Source organism: Chrysochloris asiatica, unplaced genomic scaffold, assembly GCF_000296735.1.
Source record: "Chrysochloris asiatica unplaced genomic scaffold, ChrAsi1.0 scaffold00041, whole genome shotgun sequence".
NCBI lineage: Eukaryota > Metazoa > Chordata > Mammalia > Afrosoricida > Chrysochloridae > Chrysochloris > Chrysochloris asiatica.
The window spans coordinates 8713468-8739514 of NW_006408559.1; the positions used below are offsets into that span (position 1 = coordinate 8713468).

The window sequence follows — 26047 nt, forward strand, 5'->3', positions numbered from 1 at the left end:
CTTGGCCTCCCATAGTCACAAGTGTCTGGTGAGTGGCTCTGATATGCTGGAAAGGTCTTGGCGTGAGCAGTCTTGCCCCTCAGCTTTAAGTCAAGCACAGACGGTTTGTGTTTTTAAAAGTGTTTACACATGAGCTCTCGTGTCCGGCATTTCTTCTGTGCCTGTTAGTGATTTAGGACCTATAACTTGGGGACGCACCCCCTTTCTGTCTACTTCCATCTACTGTTCTTTTTCTTTACAAGTGTCTGTTATTTGGGGCACACATACAGTAAGTGTACTGTTATGTTGCAGCTTGTAATGAAGGCCTCACAAAAGCACAGTAACCCCAGTGGCAGAGTCACAGCGACGAGACCCCAGACCACAGCACAACCGCCAGAGCTCGAGCCCCGGGTGGCCCGCAGACGGCTGTCCCAGGCTCGTCATCGGGCCACTCTGACGGAACTCTTCAACAATCTCAAGAAAATCGTTTATTCTAAGTCTAATTTCATACCCTCAAAGGTATGGAGTCTGGCGTGGGGGGAGAGGAGGGTCTATGGAGCCAAGTGGGCTGGCTAGGAGCGTCCTTCCTGAGCCACCCCTACCTGGGAAGCTAGCCAAAATGCCCCTTCGTTCTGTGTCTGCTCCTATACTATGCAAAGTGTGAGAGTGCTCTCAAGACAACCTGTGGCAGACACACCTGGTGTCAGAGAGCTTAGCCTGGCCCAGGTCAGTTATCCTGCCACATCTGTGCTAGCCCACTCTCAGGCTAGAACGCCTCCAACCATTCCAGGGTCGTGCCCCGTGACCCCACCCCCACCCCAAACACACACCATATCACATACACACACCATACCACAGACACTCCATCTATCACACACTACACCTAACACCCACAAACACACATACCACCACAAACACCTTCACACACTCTCCACACCACACCACAAACACAGACACTCCATCTATCACACACCACACCTAACACCCTCAAACACACATACCGCCACAAACACCCACCTTCACACACTCTCCACACCACACCTAACACACCACACCACAAACACAGACACTCTATATATCACAGACTATACCTAACACCCACAAACACACATACCACCACAAACACCCACTCCCACACATTCTCCACACCACACCTAACACCCACAAACACACATACCACCACACCCACTCCCACACACTCTCCACACACCACAATGACACATATATACACATACCTCACACTTTCCACACACCACACCACACACATACCACAAACATATGCCATGTGCCTTGGGTCTGGAGCACCTTCCATCTCTCTCAGTGTGACACTTCTTAAGGTACTAACGAGGTCTTTCGCAGCCCATTGTGATAAGTTATGTGACTTCTTGACATCGGCTTCCATGGCGGTTGACTGTGGAGCCAAGTCAAATGAACTCCTGAGCACTTCGATATTTCCTCCCTTTCTCATGATGCTGCTGGTTAGTCTGACAGACATTACAGGGTAGCATTATATAAAGGAAAGGAAAAGAAGTAGAAAACAAAAGTGGGGAAATTTGGAGTTCATAAGGATGCTTCTCAATCACCCAGAGAGTATCCATTTAACAAATGAAAACATTGTGAGACTAGTTCCTTCACTGGCAGCTGGCCATTGAGCAACATTACGAGTGAGCAGGAGCCGAGTCTGTGTGCTTTGTGCAGACTTGGGCTCAATAGCCATCAGACGGGGCTTCATTAGCTACCAACGTTCATTACTCCTCTCGGCACATGGGGTTGTTTGCCTTTTTGCAGCAGCAGTGTGGTGCTGTAGGATAAGCACTGGACCACAAGGTCAGCAGTTCAAACTCAAAGCCTGGAAACCCTATACAGGGTCTCTATGAGTCGGAACTAACTAGATGATACAACAACAGTATTTGGCTGGAAGCTGCTTCGTTGGTTCCAAATACATTAGCATTTCGGTGAGAATCCATGTATGGAATACACAGTAAAGCTTATGCCTTCCATGCATCAGAATAACCTTCTTGTCCTTTTTACTGACTCCCTCACAGAGATTGTGTCTGAGGGAGCCTGGCCTTAGGATCGGGAAGGGGGTCACAAGATCAGCCTCTGCAGTGAAAGGTTGATTTCAACCCTGCCTCTCTCTGTCCTCAGTGGCAGGTTTTGAATAAAGCAAAAAGCCATATTCAGAATCTCGAACTAACGTTGGATATTGTGCTGAAGCTGAAAGGTAATAGATTACGACCTGCCACCCTCATCTCCTTCCCAGGTGAGAGCCAGCTCTGTTCTGTTGAAAATACAGAGATGGGATTAATCCAAGTCAACAAACACTTATTGAGCACCTACTGTGTCCCTAAGGTGTGCTGGAGGCACTGGACTGCTAATCACAAGGTCAGCAGTTCAAAACCAACCAACCACTCCACAGGAGAAGCAGAATGCTTTCTGCTCCAGTTAAGATTTACAGCCTCAGAAACCCTACACCGGGCCACTATGAGTCAGAACTGACTCAATGGCACACAACCACACTGTGGGGGATACAAGCAGTTTGTGCTCGACTTCTAGCCAGAGTTGACCATACCCACCCAGCAATACCACAGAGAAAGATCTGGTGATCTGCTGCCATGGAGATGACCCTAGGTAGCAGTTTTACTCTGTACACAGGGGTTACCATGAGTTGGCAACTGGGTTTTTGTAAACTAGTGGCAGATGAACTCACAAAAAGATCCTTTCCATTTCCTGATCTCTGGTTATCAGCCATTTTGGAAGCTGTTGTCCCTGGTATAGCGTTCTCCCCTCCCTCCTACAAGGTGAGGTGGCGATCAGACTCCCCAATGCTGAACCTGAGCAGCTTCCAGCCAGTATGCACCAGGCCCCTGGGGCAGACAGGCAGGAGAAAGTCAACAAAGGCCTGACTTGTCCCCTTCATCTCCCCAAAAGACTACTTCAACCTGGAGGATGGGAATGCCAGGACCCTAGAGGAGGTCAAGAGAGAATATGCTAGACTATACTCCAAAGATTTCAGGTAAGTCCCAGTCACCACCAGGAGCCTGAGAGCAGACTCTTGTCTCCCACAGCAGAGCAAAAGTTTTACCATTTTTGTTTTGATGTGTGTGAAGGTTTACATAGCAGTTTAAGTTTCCATTCGATGATTTGTGCACAAGTTGTCAGCAGCTTTGGTTACATTCTTCACAATGCTTGAACATTCTCATTTCATTCAGGTTGTTCTGTTTTCATTCATCTCGTTTCCCTACAATTTGGTGAAGTCCAATTTATCCCTTTTTTTTTCTTTATGGATTATACTACGGGTTTAAGCTTAAGAATTTAAATCTATATAAAACTTCATTCTGCAGTTTTCATGGAGCTCTGGTAGTGGTTATGAGTCAGGCTGCTAACCTCAAGGCCAGCAGTTCTAAACTACCAGCTTTTCCATGGGAGAAGAATGATGTTTTCTGCTCCCACGAAGATCTACAGCTTCAGAACCCCTATATGTGGTCTATCTGAGTCAGAACCAACTCCACAGCACGCCACTACCACCACCTACAGAAATACTACGGAATTTGTTTGTGTGGCCTTCCTTACATTCTGTAATCCTTAAATTCCATTTCTAATTCTAATAATTTGTTTGTAGATGCTACATAATCATGTAGTCTGCAAATAAAGACAGATGCCTATCTTCCTTTCCACTCTGTAGACCTTTTTATTTATTTTATTTTATTGATTTGCTTGTCTTTTGGACTGGTTGAAATGTCTGGACAGTGTCGACTAGAAGTGACGAGAATGAACATCTTTGTCTTGTTCCTGATCTTGGAGGGGAAACATTCTGTCTTCACAATTATGTATGATGTTTGCTGTACCTTTTGTTTACTTGTTGGTTAGACTTTCTTTTTTTTTAGGCTTTTTAACTTTTTTACAGCAATTTCAGATTTAAAGAAAGTTCCCTCCCCATACCGCCTCACTATTTCCCCTACTATAAACATCTCACATTGTTGCTAGATACCATCAATTCGGTTCTAACTCAGAGCCAACCCTATACACAACAGAACGAAATGCCGCCCAGTCCTGCACCGTCTTTACATGGTTGCTGTGTTTGTGTGCCTTGTTACAGCCATTTTGTCAGTCCATCTTGTTGAAGGTCTTCCTCTTTTTCACTGGCCCTCTACTTTGCCAAGCACGATGTCCTTCTCCAGGGACTGGTCCTTTCTGATCACATCCAAATTACAAAAAACAAAAATCCCATTATCGTCAATCTAAGGAACATTCTGTCAGTACTTCTTCCAAGACAGATTTGTTCATTCCTCTGGCAGTCCATGGTTTAATTCATTTTTCTTTGCCAACACCGTCATTCAAATGCATCAATTCTTCTTCTTTGGTCTTCCTTATTCATGGTCTGGTTTTCACGTGCCTATGAGGTGATTGAAAAGACCGCGGCTTATTCCAAGGGCGGAGTCCTGGTGTGGCGCTGTATGGTAAGCCCTGGATCACAAGGTTACTTTGAACCACAAAGTCAGCAGTTCAAACTCACCAGCCATTCCTCGGAAACCCTACATAGGGTTGCTATGGGTCAGAACCAACTCAACAGCACTAACAATAGCAACAAGGCCAGGGGCACTTTAATCCTCAAGGTGACATCTTTACTCTTTAACACTTTAAAGAGGTCTTTTGCAGCCGATGTTCCCAATGCAATGTCATTTGATTTCTTGACTGTTGCTTCCTCGGGCATAGATTGTGAATCCAAGTAAAATGAAATCCTTGACAACTTCAACCTTTTCTCCATTTATCATGATGTCCCAGGGTATTTCTTCTTTCGTGGGTTGATAGGGTGGATTGCATTGATTTGTTTTTCAAATGTTGACCCAGCCGTCTTGCATTTGGGATGAACTCTCCTTTGCCACATGGTCTTGGATTTTGTTCCTAGTGTAGGATTCGGCTTGCCGATACTGTGTTAAGAATATTTGCCTCCGTATTGGTGAGGGCTCTTGGCCTGTAGCTGTCCCTATTGTTTTATCCTTAGCATGAACTCAAAGGCAACTCCTGAGAAGCACTCCTCCTGGTACCTGTTTGAGTCTGTCAAGAAGGAAGAAGATGAAGAAGAGGAGGAAGACCAAGAGGAGGAAGAGGAGGAAGAAGGAGAAGAGGAGAAAAATAGGGAGCTCGTACACTCCTCAGGCACCTTGTCACCAGACCTCCTGGAATTCGAACGGTGAACAGCTGGCAGGGTGGTTAGCCCAAGACAGGGAGTTCCCAGGGGAGGAGGCAGGGGCTCCTGCCACGGCTTGCTGCTGTCCAGGGCATTGGCATTCAAGCCCAGTCTGGATTCTGGAGACTACAGAATCTGCATACTGGGACACCTGGGGTGAAGTTGGCAGATGGACTCTAAAAATGGAGAAATTGTCTGAAAACTACATCTGCATAGCACAGACACTGTTTTCACTTAAAAACTAGGTGTTTATTGCTGGGGGAGGTTCGAACCTACCTACCAGTGCCACGGAAAAGAGGTCTGGCGATCTTCTTCCATAAAGATTATAGAGGAGAAAACCCTATGGTACAGTTTCAGTCTGTATTAACACATGGGGTCACCGTGAGTCAGAATGGACTCAACGGAAATGAGGTGGGGCTTGATGGGCGTTACAAAGACTAAAGATCCCCCCCTTTCATTTTCCTGGCCCCCTGAAGTCTTTGACAGCGTTATTGTTCTTATAAAAGATTGTGTGGGAGTTCAGACTTTGCTGCCCTGCCCCCCTCACCTACTCAGTCCCCTCGGTGGCCACAGGTTGTGTCCTGGTCAGGCTTAGCTTAGCCCACCACCCTCCAGTTGACTCTGCCTCCTAGCAGCCCTCTATAGGCCTCCTAAGCTGTCATCTTTGCCAGAACAGATCTCATAAGGCGAATGCCCTGAGAGACCCAGAGCCGGCCCAGAGCTGGGCAACAGGTCTGTGTGCTTTGGATAACACCCGTAAATGAATCCTGAGAGGATTCCTGGAGGGATCTCCAGCTCCCGACTTCCAGTATGAGGGCTGAGGCCATTTCTGTTGCAGGTACCTCACCTTCTACAAGCAGATGATGGGCCTTCTGACGGACAATGGGGTCATCTCCTCACAGGAAGTGACACTCCCCATTGTCTCTGCGGCCATCTCCCACCTGTGGCAGAACCTCTCAGAGGCGAGGAAAACCATTCTCCTGCAGTTCTGCGTGCAGATGCGTAGTAGTTTTCCAGAGGCCTCTCAGGAGCCAGCTTTTGCTGAGGGCAGCGGGGTGGACAGCGGGGTGGACAGCCAGGGGGCCAGTTGCTCGCTGGCCTCCACCCCAGAGGAGGTATGCAGACCCTGGGGGTGCCACCCTTGGCTTGGAAATGCCAGGGATTTGCTTGGGGACGTTTAGCAACTTTGAGGTGCTGTTTGGATTCTGGTGTTGTGGTGGCTGTTCCTAAAGTCGATTGTGACTCCTGAAGCCTCCATGTCTACAGCCTAGAGCAAGCGGCACACTGTCGAGTGTTTCGGATGCAGGAAGCCTTCTACTTTCTTTCAGGTCCTTTTTGAAGATGCCTTTGATGTAACAAGTTTGCTGGACAAAAGCGAGGTTCTGAATACATCTAGTGCCAGGTGAGCTGGCTCAGGGACCTCTGAAGGGCGTATGAGTTGACGTGCATGTGTGTGTGAGTGTGTACAAGTGTGAGAGTGTGTGAGGGTGTACAAGTGTGTGAGTGAGAGTGTGTGTGTGTGCAAGTGTGTGTATCTATCTGAGTGTGTATGCATGCATGTATGTGAATGAATGTGTGTGTACAAGTGTGCCATGCATGTCTGAGTATGTGTAATGTGTGTGGCTATGAGTATCTATGTTCTGAGTGTGTGGCTGTGTGTGCATTTGTGTACCCTGACCCCCGCTGTGATGTTAGGAGCCTCTCCCCTGCAGACCCTCAAAGAGGTTCATCACCCAGTGAAAGGTCTTGGAGCCTCACGGCTTCCTGTCAGTTGAAATGAGCCAGTCCTCAGCTTGTGACCTGAGGCTTTCTCTGAGTGTGGAATTCTCATATCCTGGCCCAAGGCTGGGGATACAGATTGTTGGCAAGAAATAGCTCAGGGTTCACTCACTGCACTCTTCCAGGGCAGCTGTGGCCTCAGAGTTGGTGTGGGCTCTGAGGGACACTTTGCAGGAAGGGTTCTGGGTTGGGTATTAGCAGTGCCTGCTTCATACTACGATCAAATATTTTAGGACGCAACTTGTGGCTGCTGAGTCAAATTCTGACTGAGTGGATGGTGCCCCCCCACCCCTCCACCCCCCACCGTGTGTGCAAAATAGAACTACTTCAAGGCAGATCACCAGACCTGTCTTCTGCTGTGTCTGTGGGTCGATTTGAACAGATAACCTTTCAGCTAATCGTTGAGCACTTAGCTACTTGCACCACTCAAGCTGAGGTGAAAGATTAAGGCTTTAAAAGCTTGCGGTTCCTTCTTTCTTCCTGCAGTTCACTGGCTGCTGGCTGCCACCCAGAGAGCGCAGAAAAGTTCCAATTCTACATACAGATCATTGAGGTTTTCAAAGACCTTTTCTGTGAGAACACTCAGTCACACCAGGTAAGACCTAGCTGAACGTGGGAGACTGTCCACTCCGGCCTCGCTGAGCTGGACCTTGAGCTGCAAGATCTGTCAACCTTCTCAAAAGACCGGCAGCCACAGACCCCTGTGGAGCTGTTCCATTCCATAGCACGGTGGTGGTGATGTGCCGTGGAGTTGGTTCCGACTCATAGTGACCCTGTACAGCGTTTCCGAGGCTGCAAATCTTTATGGGAGTAGAAGCCCTCATCTTTCTCCTGCGGAACAGCTGGTAGTTTCGAACTGCTAACCATGAGATTAGCAGCCTGACTCATAATGACTACGCTTACCAGAGAGCTCCTACTCCATAGCATAAATGAACATTGGGTCAGCAATAAAGGATTTGGGTGGGGGGGTGTTCTTTTCTACTATATACAATGACAAGTTAGTTTTTCTCCAAGCGAGAGGTATTGCCTACTAACCCACACCCCTCTTCAGAGGCATCTACTGCCAACAGCCTCTTGTCCATCCGTCCATGGACATCTGTCCATCCGTACACTGATAGTGCTTTCAAGCATAGCTGGCAGCCTGCTACACATGTGGTTTCCACTGGTGCCGCCCACAGATGAAATGTTTTCTCCTTATTTTTAAAACAGCGGCACAGAAACCCACTGGGCAAGCTCACTGCCCACTATTGAAGGGCATTGGGATAAATCTGGAAGATGGCTCCGGGTAGGAAAGAAACCAGCCGACTGCATTCTGAAAGCCTTGCTCCAGGTCATAGAGGGTTGGGTGTGATAGATAATAAGGCCTTCTCACTAGGAAGAAAGGTCTGGCAACCTCCTGGCAGTCAGCCAGTGGAAACCCTCTAGATTTCTACAACCTATCAGGGGACGTGGCCCAGGACCGAGCGTGTTTCAGTCAGCTGTGCATGAAGCCGCCATGTGTGGGAAGCCAACCACTACCTCCTTCCTTGTAGCCCTTACTCTAGGCTGCAGCTAGGGATGAGGCTGTGATTGGAGAGGTTTAGTGAGGTAGGGGCCTGGGGCCTGTGCCCCTGAAACAAGCACTGTTAATCTCTGCCCACCTTCTTCTGCAGGAACCTACTGAGGCTGTGGATGATGAGCTGGCCATGCTGAGATGCATGGAAACCTTTGAAGATGAGGGTCCGTGATGCTCATGGGCTGGAGGGAAGACTGAATGAAGACGGCCAGTTTCTAAGTTTGACTTCTTACAGTTAACGTCATGCCTTTCCTGGCTACTGGGATGTCCCCAGAGCATGTTGATGGTTTCAGTTTCTGGTTATTACAAATGTTTAAGAAAAGTGTGGTCTGTGTGGTTTGTGGGGGCATTTATTGGGTATAAGGAGTCCTGATATGGCACTGTGAGTTACTGCGCTGGACTGCAAGGTTGGTTTGAACCACAAGGTTGGCAATTCAAGCTCGCCAGCCGCTTCTTGGAAACCTTATACAGGATTGCTGTGAGTTGGAATTGACTCGGATGCGGGAGTCCAGCTCTCGCAGGATTCTGGGACACGAGAGGAGACGCAGAGTCGGCGAAAATGAAAGCAACCGAGAGCCTCTGCTTAGTTGGCTGATGGGGGGAGCTCTCTCTGTCTGCTTGTACTTCTTCTGACCCGGCTCAGCAAGTCTTTATTTTTTATACTTAAAACTACACAGTACATAATGAATTGACACTTTGATCTTTCCTTGAATTATTACACAGTTTCTCACAACAATTCTACACCTGGTCATTAGACAATCTCGACAAAAATATTTCTGTGATGTTCAAACTGACTTCCATCTCCTTTCCCAGTATGTGATAAATTGTTTATTCTTGTTTCCATTAAAAGATTAAGTCCAACCTTACACAAATCATTTCTACTTATCAGACTCCGGATTACATTTTCTTAGTAACATAGGTTTCTATTAATCATCAGTGCTTGCACTACCTTATTATTTCTACTAACTAATTATCAATCTTCTATCCTACATAATGTACTACTATTTTCATAGTAAAAAGTATTACTAACATCTACTTATTTATTTTTGTAAAGTAGTCATTAAATTGCTTGGAAGCTATGTCATGGTGATTCTGACTCACAGCGAGCCTACAGGACAGATAGAACTGCTCATCAGGGGTTCAGAGAGCGCAAAGCTTTACAGGAGCAGATAGCTTCATCTTTCTCCCACAGAGCACCTGGTGGATTTGAACAGCCAAGCTTGCAGTTAGCAGCCCAATGCTAACTTTAATCCATTTTGCCACCATGGCTCCTTTAATAGCCTACAGCCTAATGTAAACATAATTTTTATTTGTAATGAAAAAATGTGTGACTCGCTTTATTGTGATCATCACTTTGCTTTATTAGGGTGGTCTGGAACCCATCCCACAATATCTCTGAGGCATGTCTGTATTTTTTCTTACTAGTGGGATCCAGTCCACATCAAAAATAAAAGACACAGTAAGCTTGAGACCTCTAGGAAAGCATTAGAGTTTTCCAGAAAAGTCCAAGGCAGCAGTTGGAATTAATCTCAGCTTCCCACTCGGGTAAACAAGCAAGTTGTCTGGAGTGTGCGCAGAGGCTGAGGGCTGTTCTGCCATGATGGGGCCTGGCCTCCTTGGCTTTCACACCCTCACCCATCTGGGAGGGGATGGGGGTGGTAGTTGTCTCACTCACAGGACACCTGTCCCAGCATTCCCTCCTGGAAGTTGAAGGACAGTGAAGCCGGGAGGACTTGTTGGCAGAGCAGAAGAAAGCAAGTTGTGAGGACAGTGTGGTGCCTGTCTCAGGTTGGATTTAGGTGGGTGAGGCCAGGCCACAGCTCCCAGAGCAGATGGCGGGGCTCAGAAGGGAGCAGGAGGAGCCAGGAGGTGGTCCTCTCACCCTCCTGGACAGCCAGCCCTGAGGGACAGGGGCAAGAGGAGAAGGCATGGACACTGGCTAGACCCCTGCTTCTTTGGACAAGACAATTGAACTGGGTCTGATCACCTTTCAGCAACCAGCTCCTTGTCTACCGCTGTCCCAACCCAGGGCAAGCATGCATGGACTAGGTGGGTTTGTGGACTTCAGGTCACATGTGTTTGCTTTGAAATGGGGTAGGTTTGGGGCATGATCTCAATCCAATAGCATACTGCTTATTTGGTTTGTGCAGTGGATGGTGTGGCAGGTGCTTAGGAGGGTGGGGTACCCACAGTAGGCCCTGGAGGTTAACACCTTCAGGGGACCAGCATGCTCTGGGATAAGGTGGCTCTGGGGTGCTAGGGTGGTTTTCCTCACATCCTCGTCTCCACATCTCCTGAGAAGTTCGGAGGGCAGAGGGTGAGCTGGTTCACCCCCACCTCACCTTTCCCACCTCTCTCCAGCTGGGGCCAGAAGGGGAGGTGCTGGGTGCAGGAGGACACGCAGAACTTCGTGCCAATCCCCCAGGGGAGGCCGTAGACCACAGAGGCCTTGGAGGTCTCTTCTGACTCCTCCTGGATTTCATTCCAGCCCAGGAGGCCTCGCTCCTCCAGACTTCCTGGGAGGAGACAGATAAAGTCCTGTCGTCCTGAAGGAGCCGGCTGGGTGGACTCTGACTCCCCCTGCAGGCATTCACCAGGTCTGCACTATGTCTCAAGCTGACTTTCACCAGGTCTGCATTGCGTCCGCCCACCCCAACTCCCGAGACCAGTGTCCCTGGCATCTCCTGTGTGAATAAGCCTGCACAGAAGGTACAGCCCAGCGTGAGCACAGTCCTGTACCCAACTCCAGAAACCGTTCCCCACGTTCATGTTTCCGAAGTGAGCATGCATTTCCCAACAATGGAGAGACGGCAGGTGAGCAATAGAAGGAAATCAAGCAGGGGCTACTGTGGAGGGCCAGGAAAATGGCTGTAGGAGGCCTTAGAAAGGCCCATTCAATGCTGCCTGCAGAGGAGGAGAGAGGGGCCCAGGACCACCTCCTCCAGGTAACCCCCTCTCCTCCCGACTGCACCTGCTGAACTCTTCCTATTGCAACTTCCTTGGCGCTCGTTTTGCTTAGAGCTCATCCTTGCTAGACTGCATTATGCTGTAACTGTGTTCTTGTCTTGCTCCCTGGGTAGCCTGGGATTTGTGGAAAGCTTTATTTCAGGGATCTTTATTGGACATGTGACTGATTCAGTCAACGCATGGGTGAAGTCCTTCACTCACTAGAGTGTGGACACTACAAAAGCAGGGATGGGGATTTTTCTACTTGCTTTTGGGCAGAGGGTCTTTGTAGTACTGCTGTGGTCCTGTAGGATAAGCACTGGACTGTTAACCACAGGGTTGCTGATGCGTACCCACCAGTCACTCCTTGAAAGCGCTATACAGAGTCCAACTTGACTACACTTAACAACAACAACATAGGGTCCTTACAACCCCCTCAGAGCCAGGGCCCACTCAGAGACACTGTGCCCAACCTAACATGGCACTGAGACCAGGAGGACGTCTCCAGGTAGCCCCAGTGACTCACCTGGGATGGTGTTGTCCAGTAGAAAGCCCAGAAATCCACCAACAAACATGCCCGTGGTGAGCAGCACCTGGGTAACCTGGTCCAGCTGAAGGATACCTGGAGCAGAGACAGAAGGACAGGGACTCAGGAACCAAGGGCTTTCCTTTAGAGGGGACAGAGCTAGTGGGGCTGGGCCAAAGCAGTATGGCGGTAGAGTAGCACCTGTCTGTAATTTCTCGGGGTTCTTGGTCACCCAGTTGGGAATGGCAAGCCCGCAGTAGATGGAGAAGCCGAAGACAAAGAGGTTCCGGGCAGAGTTCATGTCCACATACTGCAGAAAGAAAACCTAGAGGCAGGCCTGGACACCCCTCCGCCCATGGCCACCCCCGCCACTGTGGTGGCCTAAACCCCAAGGCCCACCGCAGGGCTGTTTGGACCATGTATTCTGAGCGGATGCACTTTCTGATGTCCAGAGGTTTGATGCTACTGGCTATTGTTCCTTTCAGGTGAGGGTCAAAGCGGTTTCTGGGACCCAGGATCCCATCCCCCAGCCCACCGACCCCTCCCCTAAGGCTATAATCTCAATCCTGTGGATTTATTTCTTCAAGAGGGGCCAGGCGGCGGCGTTCCTCAGACACCACCCTCACCTGCAGATTGGAAATCCCCACGGCTGTGATGACCCCGAACATGACCAGGAACATGCCTCCAATCACAGGGGTCGGGATGGTGGCAAACGCAGCCCCGATCTTCCCGAACACGCCCATCACTAGCAGCACGCAACCCGCTGCCACGATCACCATCCGGCTCCCCACCTGCAGCGCCCAGGAGACGGCTACGACCTTGACATCGCGCCCCCATCCCGAAAAGCCCCAGTGCTTCCTGGTGGGCTTTGGGCCTTCACCATCTGGTGAGTACCTACAAGAGGCACCAAAACTCTACCTGCATGGGGTGCCAAAGCTCCGCCCGCAGGACCTGGAGTGGACATCCTGGGATCCTTTCCAGGGTGCCACAGAGTCTCTCTTGGGAGGCATTGGGGAGAGCCTCTCATGAGCCGTGTGATTTTGACCACATTACCTAACTGCTCTGAACTTACCAAATAAAATCACGTGTGAAATTAGATAATGTATGTGAACTGCTTAGAGCAGTAACAGTGTGCCTCATGCCTAGCTAGCACTCAGTGTTGTCAGTGGTAGCCATCAGGTCAGTTCAGACTCACAGTGACCACATGAGTTACCGAGTTGTTGTTAAGTGCCATCCGGTTGGTTCGGACTCAGAGCGACCCCGTACAGAGGGTTTCAGAGGAGCAGCTAGTGGGTTTGAACTGTCGACCTACAGGGTCGCACCAGGACCCTGAGTTTAGATCTACTCAGTAGGGGGTTCGGTACAATCACCTAAAGGCAGATTTCAAGCCTTTTGTCCCTGGAGTGAGTGGGTGGATTCAAGTCACCACCTTTTAGGGTAGAAGTAGACCACCCTAGTTGCGTAGTGATTATGAATCGGGCTGCGAATTCAAGGTCGGCAGTTCGAAACTACCAGCTGTTCTGCAGGAGAAAGATGAGGCTTTCAGCTCCCATGAAGATTTGCAGCCTCGGAAACCCTGTGCAGGGTCACTATGAGTCAGAACCGGCTCCACGGTACATAACAACAAAGGCATACTTTGAAGTCCTGGGGTGGCTCTGTGGGTTAATGTGCCAGACTGCAAAGCCATTTGAACTGCATGGTTGGTGGTTCAAGCTCACCAGCTGCTCCTTGGAAACCCTATACAGGGTCTCTAGGGGTCAGAATTGACTCGATGGCACTTCACAACAACAAGGCATATTTTGGGGAGTGCAGTGGCTCCACAGGATAAACAATAGACTGTGAACCACAAGGTCAGCAGTTCAAGCCCACCAGCCTCTCAACAGCAGAAATTGGAATGCTAAAAGAATGAACATTTCACCTCCTTAGAGTGGCTACTAGAGCATCTTGAAATAAAATGAAGTTTCTACGAAGATTTGTTTTGTTTAAAAATAAATAAAAAACAATCCACTTTGCTATGAGGATAGTGTGGATTATGGTCACAACCAACCCCGGTCAGGTGCACGAGCTTGAAACATCGGGAACAGATGACTGATGCTTTGTTAAGTGCTATTGAGTCAGTTCCAACTCATAGTGACCCTGCGCACAACAGAGCAAAGGCCTGTCTGGCCCTGAGTCCTCCACACAATTGTTGGCTTGGTTGTTGCTGCCACTGCGTCAACCCATCTACCTGAGGATCTTCCTCTTTTTCACTGACCCTCCACTTTACCAAGTATAATGTCCTTCTCAAAAATCCTCACCACTGGACCAATAAATGACACCAGGACAAATGGAGAAGAGATTGAAGTCGTCAAAGACTTCATTTTGTTTGGATCCATGATCAACGCTCATGGAAGCAGCAGTCAAGAAATCAAACGACATATTGCATTAGGCAAATCTGCTGTGCACGACCTATTTAAAGTGTTGAGGAGCAAAGATGTCAGCTCGAGAACTAAGGTGCGCCTGACCCAAGCCCCAGAGTATTTTTAATACGTGCGAAAGTTGGACCATGAATAAGAAAGATTAGAATTGGTGCATTTGAGTTATGGTGTTGGAGGAGAATATTGAAAGTACCATGGACTGCCAAATCAACAAACCAATCTAGGTTGGAAGAAGTACAGCCAGAATGCCCCTTAGGATGCAGGGTGGTGAAACGTCATCTCTCATACTTCAGACATGTTATCAGGAGGTAGCAGGTCCTAGAGAAGGCCATCATGCTAGGTAAAGTGGAGGGTAAATGAAAAAGAAGAAGCCCAAGGAGATGTATTGGCGCAGTGGCAGCAGCAATGGGCTCAAGTGTAGCCGTGATGGTGAGGATGATGCGGGACTGCGCGGGTTTTATTCTGTTGTACGTAAGGTCACTATGAGTTGGAAACAACTCAATAGCACTTAACGATAAATGTTTTTCTCCAGGGACTGGTCCCTCCTGATACTATGACAGATGCTTCAACCAAACCAATCACTGTAGCATCATCTCCGACCCACAGGGACTCCAGCCGTGTCAGAATAGAGCTGAGCTTCTGCAGTTTTCAATGGCAGGCTTTTTTAGAAGCAGATCTCCAGGCCTTTCTCCCAAGATTCTTGTTGTTAAGTGCCATCGAATCAGTTTTGACTCATAGCAAACCTGTAGATTAGTCAAGGATTATACCTGGGATTTAGGTGACAGTTACTAGTGAAATCAATGTGATTTCTGTGTGTGAGCCATTTTGTAACATCCTCCAAAGTCGATGCGGTACCACCAACATCCCTGCCCTAATGTCCCATCAATGAATCAATTCAGATAATTCTTGTCAGTGAGTGTATTTAGTTGCACTTGAATCTGCCTTCCTTCCATTTGTGTCTACTCCCCACCCTGAAGAGCGTGCTCCGGTGTCAACTAGCTAAAGTCCATTAAGACAACTATAGAATATCTGATTCTGCCTCAGCTGCTTCTTGTCTTCCCAACCTGAGCACTTAGTATCCAACTGTCTTCATTAGAAATTCTCACCAAGTCAAAAGAACTGTTGTCTTGCTCTAACTCTAACAATGAGCTGTGAAAACAAGATCATGAATAAAACACAATAGACCTGTTAGGCTCAACAAATGAGCCTTAGAAGAGTGCTGCTGGTGGTTATGTGCCATGGAGTTGGATCCGACTCCTAGTGACCCTGTACAGGGTTTCCGAGGCTGTAAATCTTTATAGGAGCAGAAAGCCTCATCTTTCTCCCGCGGAACAGTTGGTAGTTTTGAACTGCTGACCTTGAGGTTTCCAGAAGAATGGATGGTCTCAAATAAAGACCGAGATCACCCTTCTGCTATCACATGCATTTATCCTGCAGCCCTGGGCCACTCTGGGCCGCAGGGCTGGGGGCTGGAGGCTGGAAGCCAGGATTGCTATTGATCTATCCCAAATCACACCTTCAGCCTGGTTTCCCCTAACAACTGAGAGAACAAGGAAGTCTGAACCTATCAAGGCAAAGTGGTAACAGGTGAAGTTATTGGGAGCAATACCTCAAAAGACCACAAGGGGGAGGTGTGAGTCTACTAGTGCAAGCCGCTTCTGCATCCTGCTTGTCTTAGGGCTCTAGGTCTACACACTTTTCCTGCCCCTTCCCTCTTTTCTAAAAGACCTAAGTTTAAAACAGCATCAAAAAAAAACCTTCATTCTGTCTAGTGAAAGCAATTTTCCATTCTGCATGAAATCAAATGACAGATTGCAGTGGGCGGCGTCCTGGTGTGGCACTGTAGGTTAATGAGCTGGACCACAAGGTGGGAGTCCTGGTGTGGCGCTGTAGGTTAATGTGCTGGACTGAAAAGTCGGTCAGCGGTTCAAGTTCACCAGTGTCTCCTCAGAAACCTTATACAGGGTCGCTGTGAGTCAGAACTTAGCACTTAGCAACAACAACATTGCACTGGGCGAATCTGCTTCAAAAGACCTCTTTTACGTGTTAAAAAGCAAAGATGTCACTTTGAGGACTAAGGTGCTCCTAACCCAAACCATGGTATTTTCATAACCTCATATGTATGTGAGAGCTGGATAATGAATCATTTAGACCAAAGAAGAATTTACGCCTTAAAATTATGGTGTTGGTGAAGAATATTGAACATACAGTGGGCTGTCAGAAGAATGAACAAATCTGTCTGGGAACAAGTGCTGCCAGATGTGTTATTAGGAAGGACAGAAAATCCATATAAATGGAGAAAAGACTGAAGTTGTCAATGACTTCATTTTGCTTGGATCAACCAGTCAATGCACTTCATGGATGGCACCAACCAGCTGTCAGTGGGGGCCTGTGTGTTGCTATAATGCTGAATAGGTTTCAGCAGAACTTCCAGACTAAGACAGACTAGAAGGAAAGCTCTGGCTATCTTTCTGAAGATTGGCCAATGAAAACCCTATGGACCACAATGGTCTGATCCAGCATTTCACCCCAATGCGCATGGGGTCCCCATTACAATGAGTTGTAGGTCAGCTCAATGGTAGCTACTAACAACCACAGCGCTGGGTTCCAGAAAGATCCTGGAGCGGCCACGTGGTAGAAGGGTTAGAGACGGCAGGATCCCAGGCAGGGAGGATGGGTACTCCTGGGGTTGAGGGTGCTGAGAAAGCAGCAGAATCCCTGGAGTGGGTGCAGGACAGTGGTTTGCTGAGGAGACTTCAGAGGATGACAGAGGAGAGCAGGCATGGAGGTGGCGCTCTGAGTGGGAGGGGCTCACAGGTGGGAGACACATCCAACCAGGGGGCTTGGAGCACAACATAGGGCGGGGCTGAGACACTTCACATAGGGCTTTCCATCTATGTCATGGAACTGCACAAGTGAAATGGTAAATGTTGTATTACCTAAATACTCATATAATTTTCAAAGAAAGTCAGGACTTTCTCCCGGGCTCCCAAATCCGCTGTTTCTGCTGTGGAATCGCCACTACCAAAGAAAGTCTGGGGTGGGGGGCAGAAGAATGTCCCTCAAAGAGGTCCATGTTGTTGTCCCTAAACCTGTGACTCTCCACTCACATGTGAAGGGGACTTTGTGGCTGTGATCAAGCTAAGAAGTTAGAGTGGGGGATAATGCTGGCTTTTCCAGGGGGGCTCACTCTCATCAGCAAAGCAAATCGGTTCTCACTCTCAGAGCCTCTGCAGTTAGAGCTGCCCTTTGGGTTTCCCAAGGCTGTTGTTATTACGGTCCCAGACAGCCACATCTTTCTCCAGTGGACCTGCTGGTGGGTCCAAATCGCCCACCTTTCCCTTAGCAGCCAAATACTTTAACCACTGTTAAAGGAGTCCTGGTGTGGCGCTGTAGGATAAGCACTTGACTGCTAACTACAAGGTTGATGGTTCAAACTCATCAGCCCCTCCTTGGAAACCCTATGTAGGGTCATTATGAGTCAGTACCAACTAGATGGCACTTAACAACAGCAACAAAGGCTCCCTAATCTAAACACACACACAAACACACACACACACAATAACAAACCCAGTGCCACTGAGTTGCTTCTGTCTCATACAACCCTGTACATGGTTTCTGAGGCTGTACGGCTTTACTGGAGCCGACAGCCTCATCTTTCTCCCACTGAGCAGCAGGTGGGTTTGAACTGCTGGCCTTGAGGTTAGCAGTCCAGTGCTTATCCTACAGCGCCTCCAGAGCTCCTAGTCTAATCACCGGGGTCCTTAAAAGCAGGAAGCCTATGTCAGGTGTGATCAGAGGGAATGGTGGTTGTGACTTCCAAAGAAAGATCTCAGAAATGCAAATGCTGAAGCGTGCTAGCGCCCTCTGCTGTTGGGAAGTGTTATCAAGTATCAAGTCCTTTCCAACTCAGTTACCCCTGTATAGAGTTTCCAAGAAGCAGCTGGTTGATTTGAACTGACAACCTTGTGGTTCGCAGTCCAGGGCTAATCCTACAGCACCACACCAGGAGTCCATTCGACGTTGGGAAAGGCAAAGAAATAGATTGTCCTCCAGCCTCCAGAAGGAAGCAGCTTTGCCACACCTTGCTCTCAGCCTCGTCAGATCTGTGTTGGACTTCTAACCTCCATAATGTAAGGTAAGGAATTGGCTTGTTGTAAATCCATAAGGTTGTGATAACTCGCTACCGCAGTCACAGGAAATTCATACTTGAAGGAGAGAGTCAGGTGCCCAGTGTGTCTCCAGTGTCCTGTGTTCTCAGTGTTAGAGATGTCTCCCCCCACGCTTACCTGAGAGCTAGCCCACCCTGCTGCAACCTTACCCACGTGGTCGTCCCACCACCATTGCATTCTACCCAGATGACCATCCCCCCGACATTGCATCCTTACCCGGGTGATGCCCAGCGCCCCTACATTCTCGCTGTAAGAGGTGGTACCATTCCCTGTTCCCCAGGCCCCCGCCAGAAGGCAGCCAAGCCCCTCGATGCCGATGCCTCGGTTGATGGCGTGTTTCGGGGGTGCCGGCGCCCCCACCAGCCGGGCACAGGCATAATAGTCGCCCACCGACTCCACCATGGAGGAGATGACACCTGCGATGATGCCGAAAACCCCCGCCAGGCTGATGGTGGGACGGCCCCATTGTCCTAGAAATACGGTGCAGAGGGGCGAAGACCAGAGAGTGAGACGTTGCCGGCCCCAGAAGCCTCTCTAGGGGTGGGGGCGGCCCGAGGGCTGAGAGGGGCCTCTTCCCAGGAGGTCTGGGGGCCTGGGCAGCTTCTCAGCGTCCACCAGGCTGCGCCCACTGTCCCAGGATTAGGTCTTCAGTAACACACCAAGCCAACACTATGGGCACAGAGACCAGAGGGGCCTGAGTAGGCATTTGACCTGGTCTTTCCAGAATGTTCTGTTTCAGTCCCAGACTTCTCTTGGGTGGGATCCAGTTTAGGAGAAGACCCCGAGATCTGGTTGGAAGGTAGGGACTGCTCTGTCTCCCTTGTTCTCCAGTACGGGGGTGGGGATGGAGTGAACTTTGTTCTGCTCCTCCCCCCAGGATTCTAAGGATAACTCAGGGGTCTCCTTCTACTCTTAGGGGTATGACAAGGACCACTTGGGGCCTGTCCTCCACACCCCCTGGATTCAGCTCTCCCCACTCCCCCGTGTCATGGGCTGTGGCCCCGTGGATAGCTCCCAGGAAACGTTTCCCAGACAAGCAGCGCCCCTCCCCGTATCAGTACCTGGGTAAGGGACGCGGAACCACGGAGCCTGGTTCAAGACATCGCCCTTGATGTCGGTGCGGGCCCCGTGCCCGTAGGCCGTGGGGGCCGAGGGGAAGACGTCGGTGACAGTCAGCACGAAGCAGGTGAGCCAGGAGATACAGAGCGCCAGCAGCACCTGAGGAGGGACACGGAGCCACGTCACCGGCATCCGCACACCTGCCTCCACCTGTCCGCCTGCGCCGCCTCTGCTGAGCCCGGAGCCCGAGCAGGCCGCTGTTTATAATGAGGAAATGTTGGCTTCCGACCCTTCCAGTGGGCAAGAGTCTGCAAACAGAAGCTAGAAACGCACTCATGGGAGGCCATGCCCAGCAGCGGGATGCAGCCTGGCCCCTTTCCACGTCTGCTGGCCATGGCCTCCGAGCCTCCGTGTCCCCATCTGTACAAGGACTCACACGCTGTGTCCTGTAACCTACCGTCGTGTGCCTCAGAGTGGGGTCCTCAGACTTCTCATCTCTGAGGGTGGACTTTATATTTAGTCATGTCCCCAAACGATTCCTACACACTGGTCCTTGGGGTTGCTTAAGAAGTGATGAGATCAGTGTGTGAACATACCTTTTTACAATGAGAAATACAGATTACAGCTCAATTCAACCTGAAATCGTGTTTTAGCGGTATCACAGATCTCTGACAGTGCAGGGTGAACTGAGCCAGAGGCTTTCGAAAGGGGGTGCCTTTAGAAGTAACACCTGAGTCATTGGATACCCAGTCCCTGAAGCAGAGCTGGATCCAAACATCTGAGCCCCATCTCTCTCCAACCTTTGGTTTTATGGAAGAGGAGAAACTGACTCCCACACCCCCATCCCCAGCACCTGCTACAGGACAGTCCAGGGACCCCAGAAGTCTGTCACAAACAGGTGCCAGCCAAGACGAGGCTCCCTCAAAGGTCAGGGAGAGCTGCCCACCCAGGCTTCTGGCTCCTTCTCCCTTTGGTCTTGGGAGGTGAGGCAAGCCTGGGTCCAGGGAGGCTACTCCACTCTCCAGGTAAGCTGGCTGACCATGGTAGGGGCCAGATGCTGCTTACCGGGAAGACCTGAAACAGATAGAACTTGGAGGTGTAACATTTCTTGTCACGTCCGCACACGGGCACGGGCAGCGCGATGTTTTTCAGGTACTGAGAAAACAGTACGATGAGGAAGATGGTCCTAAAACAAGAACAAACCCAACCTGGCAAGCCGGGGTCCAGAAAGCCAAGTCCTCCCAGTCCCCCAACCCAGGCCCACCCTGTCAGGGGCCCAGACCCCACCCTCTCTGAAAAGATGAATTGCATCCTTCCAGGAGTAGCTGGGGGTCCAAGTGGGATTGTGGAGAGGGAAACTGCTATTTTGCGGAGGTCTAAGCAAAATAGGCAGGGGCCGTGGGACAGATGCTACAGCTAGAGCTGAAGAGTTCAGATCATTCTACAGGTCTGATGGTCAGTCAACATCTCCTGATACCCAGTGAACAAGGGTCCACAGCCACCCTCAAGGGCTCAACACCTCTTCCTCCATGCAGTCGTCCTGGTGGCCCCCACTGACTACCTCCACCCCTTCTGGGCACGTGCAATGATGCTGTTCACCCTCTCTGGCATCATGGCTACTTGATTCCAAGTCTTATCTCTTCCCTAGACTCTGAGATGCTTGGTGCCAGAGGTTTCAAAAAATGTGCTCAGTGGAGACTTGGTTGGCTGGTAGAATCAGCATTTTGTGAGCACACTAATTATTCTAATCCACTAGCGGTCGGTACTGATAGGATAATAAACAACCACAGTAACAATACGTTATAAGCATCCATTTTAATGCTCTCTAAGTCTTGGTGTGGGGCTATGGGATAAGCACTGGATGGCTAATCACAAGCTTGATGGTTCAAACCCTTGGAAACAGGGCCATTATGTGTTAGAACCAACTTAACAACAACAAGGTACAATAGTATTCATGAAAGTGTTTGTAACCACAAGAGTTTCACAATATCCAGGCCTCATTTTAGTCTACTGGATGACCTTCTACCAGGGAGAGCTAGCGGGGGGAGGGGAGGGGCCTCCCTCCCAGACAGTACTTACATGGAGGCTATGCCCCAGTGGATACCGGCATCATTGCCTGCAGAATCAAACAGAGGCAGGGCCACCAGGGAGATCGTTGGAGCAATGGTCAAGGGTCCAATAAAACGCATGAGAAAGCCAATGAGTCCTGAGAAACCCACCAGCATCTGGACACAGGAGGCCACCATGATGGCACCCTGCAACTGGAGGGGAGGGGGCTCAGACACCTGCACGCAGGACCAATGACCCCAGCCCAACCCACCATCACCAGCCTGGCTGCCACAGCCCATACCTACATCTGCATTCCCCCAGGAATTGTGCACAGAAGGAGCACAGGGGCAAAGCTGAAGCCCCAAGGAACTGAGAGAAGGAGAGCTGGGTCTCACCCCATTCAGTCTTCTGTCTGTGTAGTTTCAGCTGTCTGTTGGACACTTTCACGTAATGTGAAGCCTTGCAGGAAACAGGCTTCAAACTTACCTACCAATCATGGTGATGGGGTGATGATCCCAGCAACACTCAATAGGGCGTTGAACATGTTGCTGCTTTGTTTGATCTCTTCTCCTACATTCTATTATGGGGTAGGCAAATGTTTTCCGTACGGGATAAGATCATAAATACTTTAGACTTGGTGGGCCATACGGGTTCTGTTGCAGCTTTTCCAGACTGTGTGTGAACAGAAGAGCATAGCTAACTGTGTTTCAATAAAATTTTATCTATAGACACTGAAATTTGAATTTCACATCATCTTTATGTGTCATGAAATATTCTTCTTTTTAAAAATTCTCTTTCTCTCTTTTTTTTTGGGGGGGAGGGGATGCAAAAAGAGGCAGTGGGTCAGATTTAACTCATGAGCTGCTTTGCCAACCCCTGGTCTACTGGATGAAGTTGACTTTATTTCTACTTTTACCTCTACTGGTCTGGTAGTTACACGTTTTGTTTTTATTCCTTTGTAAATTATCTTTAAATTTCTAATCAGAATATTGCATTTAACAAAGTCTATGATTCCTGGTGTGGCACTGTGGGTTAATGCTCCAGACTGCAAAGCCAGTTGAACTACAAGGTTGGTGGTTCAAGCTCACCAGTTGCTCCTTGGCAACCCTATACAGGGTCGCTATGGGTCGGAACCGACTCAATGGCACTTAACAACAACAGCAGTTAAATAAAACTTTAAGCCTCCCCCCAAATCGTACAATAACGTTAGAAGAAGAACTCCTATTGTCTTGCTTCTGTCTTTCATGCTCTTGTCATCAACTATTTTGTGGTTACTTATTGAGTTACTATTTTCCACTCCCATTGGTTGTTATTTTGAATTTTGTCTTCCTACAGCGCCTGCGATGAGTTCCTTTCCTCACTGTGGCTTCTTTGTTATCACTCCTTAATCTGAAAGTGAACTTGATTTTTTTCTGAAGTTATTTCATTAAGGATCTGTGATTCACAAACCCTCTCAGTTCTTGTTTGCCTGAAACATGTCTTGATTTTGCCATCAGTCTTATATTACATGGATTTCTACAGTTGGGGGTTGTTGTTGTTGTTGTTGTTGTTGTTGTCAGGTGACATCAAGTCGGAACCAACTCATAGCGACCCCATGCACAGCAGAACAAAACAATGTCCAATCCTGGGCCAACCTCACTACCGCTGCCACAACTGAGTCCATCAATGATGCTACCTGGCCGATCCATCTTGTTGGGGATCTTCCTCTTTTTTTCCGACCCTCCACTTTACCAAACATGATATCCTTCTCCAGCGACTCATCCCTCCGGACAATATGTCCAAAGTATGAGAGACGAAGTTTGGCCATCTTGGCCTCCAAGGAGCACTCTGGCTGCACTTCTTCCAAAACAGATCTATTGGCTCTTTTGGCAGTCCATGGCACTTTTAGTATTCTCCAACCCCACAGTTGGGGGTAGAAGTCCAAAAATAATATTCCATTGTCTTCTGTCCTCTAGTGTTGTTAGTAAGAAAACTGTTACATTTCCAATTGCTATTCCTTTTGTAGGCAATTTTTCTTGTTTTAAGATTTTCTTTTTGTATTTGGTCTTCTAGTTTCATTTCAAGGTCTCTTGCTATATCGGTTTATGTTTTTATTTGCTGTGCTTTAAAAAAAGCTGAGTATTCACATCTTTCAGCTTTTATTTAAAACCGAGCCAGGTTTTAGGTGCCAGGGTCAGCGTCTCCCTTTGGATTTACCAGAGCAAGTTCAAAGCAGCGGTGGAGGTGTAGTAGCCGAGCATTCTGGTGGTCCAAATAGCCAACAGCAATGGACACAGATGTCTTAGGTAGGACAACAGAACTTGAGGACACCTGGCCCATCACAGAACAGGCAGGTTGCCTATACTGGGCACACAGATCGTGGGGTTGGTACCAGCGGGGCTTTACCTATTCTGCAACTGAGGCCCTGGACCGGACCACTATAGAAAGACTGACCACACAGATTGTCCAGCAAGATGAAAATCACTAATAGATCAACAGCTCAGGGATCACCCTTGACTACATGAATAGGGCAGGAAAGATGCAGAAGTAATGGAATCACTAAAAAAAATTAGAATGTTGTTGTCCAAGTTGTGTCTAGTTGGTTCCAACTCATAGCGACCCTGTATAGGGTTTCTGAGGAGCAGTTGGTGGATTGTAACTGCTGACCTTGTGGTTGGCAGTCAAAAGTTTATCCTACAGCGCCACACCAGGACTATAATATGTGGGTGACAAGAGCACAAGAGCTGGCTTTGCAGTTACACTGGGGATACGTGGGTGAGTCACCCGAGTCTCTTGGTCTTAAAAGGTTCAGAACTGAGGGCCTAAGGTGATGTCTGATCGAATGTAGACTCCATGATGAGGCTGGGATGATTGTCCCTTTGTGTCCCAAGGGACCTAGAACCGTGACTGGCACCTATGGAAGGGTTGCTGCTGTTGTCGTGGTCCATGGAGTCAGTTCTGACTCATAGACACAAATGAGACACACAATAAAGATGTATGGAAGGAAGGGAGGGAGGGCAATGCCTCATATCACTATATACCTGTGACTGTTTGTCACCACTGTGTTCTTCTTTCATGCTATGGTACAGTCACTAGGGAAGGCTGTCTTGTCAAAGACTCCACTTCCCAGCCTCCTTACATCTAGGTTGGTCTCCGTAACTGGTCCTCACCAATGAAATGTGAATGGAAGTAATGTGTGTGCTGTCCAGGTGAGGTGGTTACAAAGCAGGTGCGTCTTCTCCAGTTCCTTCCTTCCCCTGTTACTAGCTTACTGCAGACCAAAGTAAGACTTGGAAGTCACATGTTAAAGATAGCAGAGTCACAGATGAAAAAAGCCTAGATCTCTGACTTGGAAGAACAGACCAGGGACATCTGACAAATGAGTATACTCTCGGACGAGTATGGAGTCCTGGTGTGGCACTGTAGGATAAGCTAGCTGAGAAGTCAGCGGGTCAAACCCACCAGGAACGTCTCGGAAACCCTATACAGGGTCACTGTGAGTTGAATGGATTCGACAGCATTTAACAACAACAACATCAACAAGGGTGAATATATGTGTGTGTGTGTTCTGGAACTTCTATTCTGCAAAATGCTTGACTATGGAAAACATTTCAAAGACAGAGAATTCCAGAACACTTCATTTTGCTCATACAGAATATGCCATAGTCCAAGAGGGTGTGTGCAAACAGAACAAAAGGATACTGAATAGTTTCAATTTAGTGTGACTTTACACACCTCGGTGCAAAGAAAACAACAATCCTCACCACTGGACCAATAAACAACATTGTGATCAGTGGAGAAAAGATTGAAGTTGTCAAGGATTACATTTTACTTGGATTCACAACAGCGCTCATAGAAGCAGTAGTCAAGACATCAAACAATGTATTACATTGTGCATTTCTGCTGCAAAAGATCTCTTCCACAAAGAGAACAAATGATCAACTGCAATTTGTTATAACGTTGAACAAAAGTAGCCAGAGGGAGTTTTGTGTGGTTCTAAATATAAAGTTCAAAAACAAGCAAAATAAATCTATGGGGTAGAAGTCAGGACAGAGGCTGGGGGGTGGGGGGATTGGGAGTCTGGGCGTTAGAGGGGGGGTGGTGACTGGAAGGAGACCCGTGGGGGCTTCTAGAGTTCTACAAGTGTTCTGGGATCAGTGAGTACATTTAGCTTATATTAAGTCATTTTCTGTGAAATTCCATTAAACTTGTTCAATTTAAGTACAAAGTTCCTCCTCAAAAGTTTAAATTCAAACTTCGCAAAGAGGGGAGAAAACAATCAAACTAGAGCAGTATTGGAGTCCTGGTGTGGCGCTGTAGGATAAGCACGGGACTGCAAGGTTTGTTTGAATCGTAAGGTTGGCAGCTCGAACTCACCAGCGGCTCCTCAGAAAC

At 48.6% G+C, this 26047-nt stretch overlaps 2 protein-coding genes across 2 annotated transcripts in view; one reads left to right on the forward strand and one right to left on the reverse strand.

Annotated features, from left to right (window-relative positions):
• Positions 1 to 297: 297 nt before the first annotated feature.
• STRA8 (stimulated by retinoic acid 8) lies at positions 298 to 8676 on the forward strand. Its single transcript, XM_006861234.1, has 8 exons — positions 298 to 498; positions 2128 to 2203; positions 2911 to 2995; positions 4985 to 5173; positions 6009 to 6285; positions 6499 to 6572; positions 7436 to 7544; positions 8602 to 8676. Exons 1-8 carry the CDS (start codon positions 298 to 300, stop codon positions 8674 to 8676), a joined length of 1086 nt encoding a protein of 361 aa, XP_006861296.1.
• Positions 8677 to 10775: 2099 nt separating this feature from the next.
• The window catches only part of LOC102826350 (solute carrier family 23 member 2-like), a 42508-nt gene continuing 27236 nt past the window's right edge, over positions 10776 to 26047 (reverse strand). The window contains exons 5-12 of the mRNA XM_006861235.1: positions 21704 to 21885; positions 20690 to 20810; positions 19627 to 19783; positions 18782 to 19035; positions 12603 to 12767; positions 12178 to 12286; positions 11977 to 12072; positions 10776 to 11020 (exon numbers count right to left, since the gene is read on the reverse strand). Of these exons, the coding sequence (XP_006861297.1) occupies positions 10776 to 11020; positions 11977 to 12072; positions 12178 to 12286; positions 12603 to 12767; positions 18782 to 19035; positions 19627 to 19783; positions 20690 to 20810; positions 21704 to 21885 (1329 nt within the window). The remainder of the gene's footprint in view (positions 11021 to 11976; positions 12073 to 12177; positions 12287 to 12602; positions 12768 to 18781; positions 19036 to 19626; positions 19784 to 20689; positions 20811 to 21703; positions 21886 to 26047) is intronic.

What these genes read in the sequence shown, in the direction of transcription:
- STRA8 (XM_006861234.1), top strand. Translation starts at nt 298, where the DNA reads ATGAAGGCCTCACAAAAGCACAGTAACCCCAGTGGCAGAGTCACAGCG. An exon ending in CTATACTCCAAAGATTTCAG is followed by an intron (nt 2,996 to 4,984) that starts GTAAGTCCCAGT and finishes TTTTATCCTTAG; the next exon opens with CATGAACTCAAAGGCAACTC. An exon ending in CTGAATACATCTAGTGCCAG is followed by an intron (nt 6,573 to 7,435) that starts GTGAGCTGGCTC and finishes TTCTTCCTGCAG; the next exon opens with TTCACTGGCTGCTGGCTGCC.